At 47.5% G+C, this 8,518-nt stretch overlaps 1 protein-coding gene across 2 annotated transcripts; it reads left to right on the top strand.

Moving 5' to 3' along the window:
• The first annotated feature begins 2,149 nt into the window (after positions 1-2,149).
• Positions 2,150-8,164, top strand: ADIPOQ (adiponectin, C1Q and collagen domain containing). Of its 2 annotated transcripts, none has more exons than XM_014258363.2 (3): positions 2,150-2,280; positions 5,739-5,983; positions 6,397-8,164. In XM_014258363.2, exons 2-3 carry the CDS (start codon positions 5,773-5,775, stop codon positions 6,921-6,923), a joined length of 738 nt encoding a protein of 245 aa, XP_014113838.1. In that variant the 5' UTR covers positions 2,150-2,280; positions 5,739-5,772; the 3' UTR covers positions 6,924-8,164. The 2 variants fall into 2 exon arrangements, with proteins under 2 accessions (XP_014113838.1, XP_005529704.3); XM_005529647.3 differs by having other exon boundaries at positions 2,165-2,280; positions 5,764-5,983.
• The last annotated feature ends 354 nt before the right edge of the window (positions 8,165-8,518 follow it).

Genomic DNA, 8,518 nt, shown 5'->3' with positions numbered 1-8,518 from the left:
TCTACCCCTCAAACTACACCAGCAGGGATCTGACAAAGCACAGCTGAAAATGAGCCTCTGCTCTATTTTATTCCTGTTTATAGATGGCTAAATATAACCTTGTGCTTTTATTTAATTCTTACTGAAAGCTGCTAGCCACAATCCATCAAGTCAGTTTTGTGTTTTTCATATTGGCTGGCTTGTATCTTGTCCAAGAGAGGAAACATCCAGGCTCAGCACAAGGCCTGCAGCCAAGTTAGGTCCTGGCAGCGTGTCCCACACAGGAGGGCTGGTGACCATGGAGCAAAGCAGAGAAGGCACTGCAGGACTTGTGAGAAGCAGCTTTCTCTGTGCCAAATCACCCTCCAGTCCGTGCAGAGCTGCTGTCCCTGAGCGCCACAGCTGTGGGCACTGCCAGGACAGCCCACATTTGGTGGCAGGTTTTACTCATCACCAGGCAGAGCCATCTGATTTGTTTTCCTATCACAAAGCCAGAAGGAGCTCCCTGGATTGTACAAGACAGCTCTCTGCAGCAGGAGCCAGCACCAGTCTGCAAAGCATGTGTGCAACACAACACAACACAACACAACACAACACAACACAACACAACAGCAGGTGTGCCAGGGGCTGCATCAGCTGGTTCTACAGCCAGAGATAAACTTCCACCTGTCTCCTGGGAGGCAGGGATAATGTTTGGGAAGATGTTTGATGGACCACTGAAAAATTTATCAATGTGGTATTTCCCTGCCAACTGAATTGAAAGACCATGAAGTAATTGCAGCACTGCCTGTTAAACACCTCAGGTCCAATCCTCAGCTCCTGGCAGCCTAACAAATATCCCAGTCATACATTTTGGGGTTCAAGCCAAAAGCTGGCAGGGGAACCAGCCTTGTCTTGCTCACACCTGGGGCATGGGCAGATGAAAACCTCTCACCCCACACCAAAAGCAGGTCCAATTTCAGTTCCTAGGTCCTGCTCCTCCATTCATTGCTCAGGAGACTTTGACAGAAACACTGGCATTGCACACGCACAAATGCACGTGGCTCTAGAAAATCACATTTAGAACAGATCCAACTAGACCACTGTGATATTTTACGGGGGTTGCACAAGAGGTTGTTTTAAATCTCAGCATTGCATGGAAAACCTATCATCCAACAAAAACTAAAGGTATTCTTCAGATGCTGGACTAAGGGCTTGACCAAAACAAGGCAGATAGTATGCAGTTGTCCTGTGGCTCCTCCCTTCTGCACCTTCTCCTCAGGCTTAAAAATCCACTCTTTCTGGCTCCCAGCTCTACATATAAAAAGCTATTTATGTGCTCATTTATACATCTTTTTGGTCCCTCCCGTTAGCCAGGTCTTGAAAACAACTCAGCAATTCAGAATACTGCCATGCTGGCATTCACTTGGATGAGTTTCCCCTCTCACAAGCACACCAGCTCCCCATGCCCAGTTGCAACATCACACATCACACTATTTTTTTCCTGGTATGATTTTGGGAACTCAGCTTTGCCAAGGTTCCACCTAGCTAACTTTTAACTGCCCCAGAGCAGGTGCAGAGGAAAGCCTCTGCTAGCTAAGGCTCAACCTCTGCTTTGGGAAGGACAAAAGTACAGGGAGAAAGAAACCTGGTTTTGACCTAAAGCCAAAAAGCTCGATAGGTGGAAAGCCATCCTAGGGCTGGAATTACTCCAGTCATTTACAATAGTGCTGGCACATGCTTGGGTGCCTTAAAAAGGAACTTTCCCCCAGTTCTGCCCTCCCCCTTTGGCAGCTTTGCCCTTCTTTGGTGTGGCAGCAGGCAGGAACAGTTGTTGCAGTTAAAAGGAGAAGCCCAAACTTATTCCACAATAATTCATTTACTAACAGGCTGAAAGCCCTGTGTGTGTGCATTGCTGCAAGCTGGACACACTTTCTCCACCAGCCTCTAACAACATTTCCCAGTTTGCAGGGAGCAGGAGCCTGTGCTGGACCAGCACAGCCCTGGTTGAGCAGGCTGTCACACAGGCTCTCCAGTAAACCACTGCTCTTCCAGTTCCTGTCCAATTCCCAAACCCATCTTTTCCCTGTAAGGCTATCTTCACATCCTATCCCAGTGGATTATATATCTGTTCCAAAACTTAAGTTATATCCAGGAAATATTAGTGGGAAAACCCAACTTTTAGGTCAGCATGCGCAATAGCAAATGGAAACTGCAGTGTCTGAGCTGACAGCTCCCTGTGCCCTTAGGGATAGCGATGCAATAGCCAGACTTCATTCTCTAAACAGACTGCAGCAAGCCAACCAGGACTCAAAGCAGCTGGTAAGCATGATTTTTTTTCCCCCCTCTCCTTACTAAGTTCAGGAGTTTCTCTTCTTTTGGGCTGAATTGGACAGAGTTTTCTGTTTGCAAGAAGCTGTCTTTCTTAAATTATTCTCATAATAGCCAGAGAGTATTTTAAACCAAGAATAGCTGATCTCCATTAGATTCATACTCCCCTTTTTGGAAACACTATTTAGAGAACAGAACTCTTAAATCAAAAAGTAGTCAGGAACAACAGTGAGAAACAGCATGGCTGCAACAGTAAATACTGCACTGGCACCTTTCAATTCACCTCTTTCCTCAAAGACTCCAGGGAAGACTGGGTTTGCCCAGATCTCCCTGAGTCACATCAGTTCCTCCCCAAAAACCTGCACCACTCACATTTAAGGTGTGAGCCCTCTGGAACAAGTTACTGCTGGAACAACAGCAAAAACTACGCTACGAGAATTACAAAAAGAAAAACCTTTGACATAATCCAAAGCCCTGGTTAATACCCTTTGAGGGAAATTCTCCAGTGGGAAAACAGATGGATTTTTCAATCTGTTTTGTTCAGAAAGACGTGGGGGCTTAGAGTATATGATTTTTATATAGCACTATCTGAGATTTAAATTCTGAATCATTATGTAGCCCTTAGGAATGGTATTGTTCTCACAGATGCTATGGTGATTTCTGCTGATAAATTAATAAGCTTCATATAACACATATGTGCTTTTAATACAGCAGCTGCCAAGGCAATTGCTGAGAACCACCAGCAGTACAGAGTTCATTTTTTTCTTGTTCATCTATTTCTTGTCCAAAAGATCATTCAAACAGAGCAGATTATTTCATGTTAAACTCATGCTAAGCATCAGATGGAAAACCAAAAGGAAATGGAAAAGACTGAGTAAAGGGATGTCACTTCTAAACCAGAGTTTAAGCTCAGATCTGGTAGACAGAGCTTAAACCTTCCCCTTTGTAAGACATGCCCGAGAAGTGTTTGGTTTCTCAAGCATGGTAATGTGATTGAGTTAAACTGTGGGGATAGAAGATGTTCTCTGCTTGCATCTCCCAGCACTTTTCTCCTGAAAAAGGAGAGCACTGAGTGTGTGATGTGTGTGCACTGATGCTGGCCAGGGCATGGCTCTGAGCCCTCTGGGGCAATCTGGCCATGCAGCTCCCAGAAAAGCTTCCCTGCTTCAGACTCCTCACACCTGCACTGCTTGTGACCTTACAGGAGGGGTTATTCTGCACCAGTAGAAGACTTGTCTGTGGGGCACACCACTAAAATTGAGATATTTGAGTTCTAGGCAGCAAACCAGAAAGCAGAACTAACCTAAACAAAATCATCGAAACATGGCTCAAGAAAGACAATTTTGAGCCAGATTTTTATGGATCACCACATTTTAACACAGTTAGGTGTCCCCAGGCAGCCTGTACTGGTTTTGGAGGAGTAGGTGCATGTGCTTGAGCTGGACAAGGGTCCCAGTGGGGCATGGCAAGGTGTGATCACTGTGCACACCTTGCTTAGCAAACCAAGCCACTTTCAGGGTTGATTTATGGACACCAGTTTCACTGGTCCGTGCTGGTTCATGGACAATCACTACATCCCTCGCTGCAAAGGGACATTTCCCAAAGTGCAGGGGCACAGGAGCACTGCTCAGGCTCAGGCTGTGCCCACTGGGCTGCACAGCACCCTCAGCCCCACAGCTGCCCCCCAGATGTGTGCTGGTCCCATCTCAGAGTGCTGGGTGGCTGATTGCTGGAGCCTGGTTGGGTGCACATAGATTTGGGAGTTTCCTGATTTTAGGTGTTAGGCACTGCCCACCAAAGCCATTAAGCAGAGCTTTTAATATTTTTTTTCAAAGCCCCTTCAATATCTTCAATATCAATTTTTTTTTTCTGCAAAAACTGGAATCATGGCAACCTCTCTGTTACTGTTGTGGTTTGTGCCCAGTTTGAGCCCCACAGAGACACCCATTCACCCCTGCTGCAGCGGAACAGGAGAGAGAGGATTGCACTGGTGAAAGTGAGAACACTCATGGGTGGAGATAAGAACAATGTAGCAATTGGAATAAAATAGTAATAGTAACAATAAGAAATTGTAATGGAAAGGAAAATAACACAGAGAGAGAACTAAACCCCAAGAATCACAAGTGACGTAAATGAAAGCAGTTTCTCAGCACCAATGTCCAGCCAGACCCTGAGCAGCAGCCTGGGGCCAGCCTTAGCCCTGGTTTATATCTGAGAGTGATTCTGGAATGTCCCTCAGGTCACTTGGGGCCAGCTGTCCTGTCTCTGTCCCCTCCCAACCCCTTGTGCACCCCCAGCCTCCTCACTGCTGGGGTGAGGAGCAGAAAAAGCCTTGATGCTGTGCACTAACCAAAACACCCCTGCCTTATCAACCCTGTGCTCAGCACAAATCCAAACACCACACATGCTATCCCCGACAAAGAAAATTAACTCTCAGCTAAAACCAGCACATTCCTTTAGCTTCTTTCGAAGCAATTACACCAGAGTTAATAAGACATTATTTAAAATATGACATTTGAATAGCTTGCCTAGGAAAATCAACCCTGCAAAGAAATTGCTCCAAAATATTATTTTTCTTGACAATTACTGAGCTAAGGGACTCTAATTGCCATGCTGTTGCTCGCTTTTTATTGCCTATTAACCACTTACAATGCTCCTAACAGGATACCTTTACTGTTCCAGAGTATAAACCCTGCCTGGGGAGCAGTATCACACAACAATGGTAATTTTAAAATATCTTGTGTTCTAAAAACTTGACCCAAAGCCCACCAGGGGCTGGGAGCACAGGACAAAGCCAGGCTGGCTGCAGGGTGTCACCACCAACCTAGTTTTGGGCAGCTGCACTAATTGCTCTGACCAGGAAAGCAGCCAAACTAAAGAGAAATACAATCCTACAGTGCCTAAACACTGCACAATTTGTCTTTCCATAATCAAATAAACAAATTGGATGGGAAAAACTCCAGTATCATAATTTCACATTGTGGCTCAGGGAAGCTGGGAAGCCTGGCTGTGGTTTGTGTTAGGTAGACCCAGGTGAGCAGGCTGCACATGTAGAGGGTTTGAGATAACCTCTGCCAGAGCTGTGCCTTCCATCAGCTGCTCGCTCAGCCACGCAGGAGTCAGGGCTTTCTGTGGTTAATTGAGGAGAACTTCACAAGGAGATCAGCCACAGGTACCTTGGAATCTGCCCTGCTGGGTCCTGGAACAGCTGTACCAGTGCACAGAGCCCGTGAGGAGTAGCTGGTGTTTGCTCCTGTCTGCACTGGCTGTGCCCCAAGGTCCAGCTTGGCTCATGGAGCTCCCAGCAGCAGCAGGCTGGATGCAGAGAGGCCCCTGGGGCCAGCAGAACTGCTTTCCTTCAGATGGACTGACTCAAAGTTAGTCTTCTGTGCCTCTGTTATTTGGGGAGGGGGAAGCGTTCACTTTTTTTTCTCTATTAACCTTTACAGTTAACAAAGCAATTGTCCACATCAGGAACCAACGATGAGGGGCCTGGAAGGCTTCCTGCTGTGCTCCTTGCTGCTGCTGGCCCCCCACTCCACAGGGGTGGCTGCCCAGGACACCCAGCCTGAGCCCAAAATGCCATGTGCCAACTGGATGGGAGGAGCACCCGGCTACCCTGGCCACAACGGCAGCCCCGGCCGGGACGGGAAAGATGGAAGAGATGGACTAAAGGGAGATAAAGGAGATGAAGGTTGGTGAGGAGCAGGTGGTCTGTCAGTGCTCGAGTCCTCAGGCAGCCCCCGCCCGGTCCCAGCAGGTTTCATGTGTGGTGGGTCCATGCCTGATCTTTATCCAGATGGCTTTTGATTTTCTCCTGGGGTGGAGATTCCATAACCTAACTCAAAGAGTTTGGTGTGGGGTTAGTTTCCCTGGTTAATGATGTGTTTTGTGACAGGCTGCTCTCAGCAGCTTTGCCCACAGTCGAGGGGGGGGCTGAGCAGGGTTTCCACTCGCTGCCTCAGCCCCTGGGGGCTCTTGAGGTCCCTGAGCCCTTCCTTGGCTCCGTGCTGCCCAGCAGGGCTCACACCACAGCCCCCTCCGCATTTCAGTAGCAGCTTCCCACACAACTCAAACACAGCTCCCGGTCCCCACTCTGTCCTGCAGGCCCAGCAGGTCCCAAAGGTGAACCAGGCCCAGTAGGAAGCCGAGGCTTTCCCGGACCTGCCGGATCTCCTGGAATTCCCGGAATCCCAGGGCAGAAGGGCAAAGACGCTTTTGTGCACCGCTCTGCCTTCAGCGTGGGGCTGACGGAGCGAAGCCCTGCCCCCAATGTCCCCATCCGCTTCAGCAAGATCTTCTACAACGAGCAGGGCCACTACGACCCCAGCACGGGCAAGTTCCTCTGCAATGTCCCCGGCACCTACTACTTCGCCTATCACCTCACAGTCTACCTGTCAGACGTCAAGGTCAGCCTCTTCAGGAAGGACAAGGCCGTGATCTTCACCTATGACCAGTTCCAGAACAACAACGTCGACCAAGCGAGCGGCTCTGTCCTGCTGCACCTCAGCTCCGGGGATGAGGTCTGGCTTCAGGTGTATGGGAATGGGGACAAAAACGGGGTCTATGCTGACAACCTCAATGATTCCACTTTCATGGGCTTCCTCCTGTACCCTGACCCAGATAACTACTAAAGTAGGGGGTGCTGAATGGAGAAGGAGGAGGTGGCTTAACCCCAGACATGTTCTGGGGCACTGGCGCTATAGCTGTAACGTATTTACCAGAAAATTGCCTTTTGCAAGGATAACGACCTCCAAGGGGGGACCTTTTCTCCTGTGAAATCACCGAGACCATACCAGTACTCCCATGGAACCAAGAGTTCACTCCTACCTCTGCTCTTGTTTTCCTGTGGAAACCTCAGCCCAAAGTCAAATACCACTCCTGCCAAGTCATGAAAAACTCTCAACATGGCTTAACCTTCCTTTAAATTTAAAAGTGAGAAGAGAAAAATTGGATGCATTTAAATATGACATTCTAAATTTCCCTTTTTTAACCACCTAAATTCATTTAAACCAATTGTAGAAATTTTAGTCAGCATTTTAAAGTTTGAGTGGAAGAGGGAAAATACTACTCACAGTGTTCTTGTTTTCAGCTGGCTCAGTTTTTTGTAACCCCCACTTATTAGGGCCTTTGACTTCCACTCCTGGTTTGTTGTCTCCCCTTTTTTAGCCCAGATCTTTGAATATATTCAGGTTATTAACTTCTACTGATTTTAATCCTTTGATTTTATGTTTATCCCCTATTGTTATCTCTAATGCAGACAGCAGGCTGGTTTAGGGCAGGGATCTTCTCTTGTGATTTATCTGAGAAGCTTTGTGAGCAGCAGTGAGGCCACACAACAAAAGCAGCCCACTGTCATTTCAGGGGTCCTGAGGTGACCACAAAGATCCTGTCCCATCTCCCCTCTAAACAGCTCCCAGGTGCAGCCAGAGTTTGAGATCTATCAGCTGTGTTTGTCCTTTTCCAGGCCCTAAGTGCGCCATAAACCATGGGCAGGTGGTATTGAAGCCTCTCATGTGGAGTGGGCTCCTGGAATGATCACCCCCCGGCCCTGCCCCAGCTTTGGGCAAGGTTACCTGAATGCAGAAGAGTGTTAAGGCTGGAATTAGTGTCAATCCCATCAAACTGCTCTCCAAGGAGCTTGCTTGACATTTAGCTAAAAGAGGATTTGATGGTTTCTCAGATACATTCAAAGAAGACTCCTGCTACTAAGCTTCAGAACAAGCTAACACAGATCAGAGCTAATGCAGTATTACAAGCACAAAACAGCATTAAGAGCTTCAACTGAAATAAGTTGCAACATCATTTTCCACACTCCAGTGAATTACCACACTGCAAATAAAAAACAATAAAAAATTCTCTTGATGAGAATGTTTCCACGTTCTTTGTGTGTGTTGTTGGGAAGGATTTGAAGGAAGGGATATACTCTTAGCCTCACCAGGCAGCCCAGGAAATCTTTTTTTTATTTTTCCCAGCAAAGTGGGGGCACCATAGGCTGCCAAACACAGGGGTATCTTCCTTTTGCTTTCTCCAGAAACACTCCACACTCTAAATTTCATCAAGGCTTCAGCATCTCACCACCTTACACTGTATTGCATCCTTTTTGGCTAAGATGAGCCCTGGTTTTCACACTATTTCCCCAATCAGATACCCCAAATTCAGCCTAAATGGTCATCCAGAGTGAGGGCCTCTGCTGGCCCCAAAGGCTTCAAGCACTCTGGATTTAGCA

The sequence above is a fragment of the Pseudopodoces humilis genome, chromosome 11 (genome assembly GCF_049639895.1).
Source record: "Pseudopodoces humilis isolate 2021_Gansu_Grassland_sample_001 chromosome 11, ASM4963989v1, whole genome shotgun sequence".
Lineage (NCBI taxonomy): Eukaryota > Metazoa > Chordata > Aves > Passeriformes > Paridae > Pseudopodoces > Pseudopodoces humilis.
This window is presented reverse-complemented; position numbering and strand designations above follow the sequence as displayed.

Excerpts from the sequence above, each read along its gene's own strand:
- ADIPOQ (XM_014258363.2), top strand. The coding sequence starts at position 5,773 with ATGAGGGGCCTGGAAGGCTTCCTGCTGTGCTCCTTGCTGCTGCTGGCC. Across the intron at positions 5,984-6,396 it reads GGGAGATAAAGGAGATGAAG|GCCCAGCAGGTCCCAAAGGT; the intron begins GTTGGTGAGGAG and ends TCTGTCCTGCAG.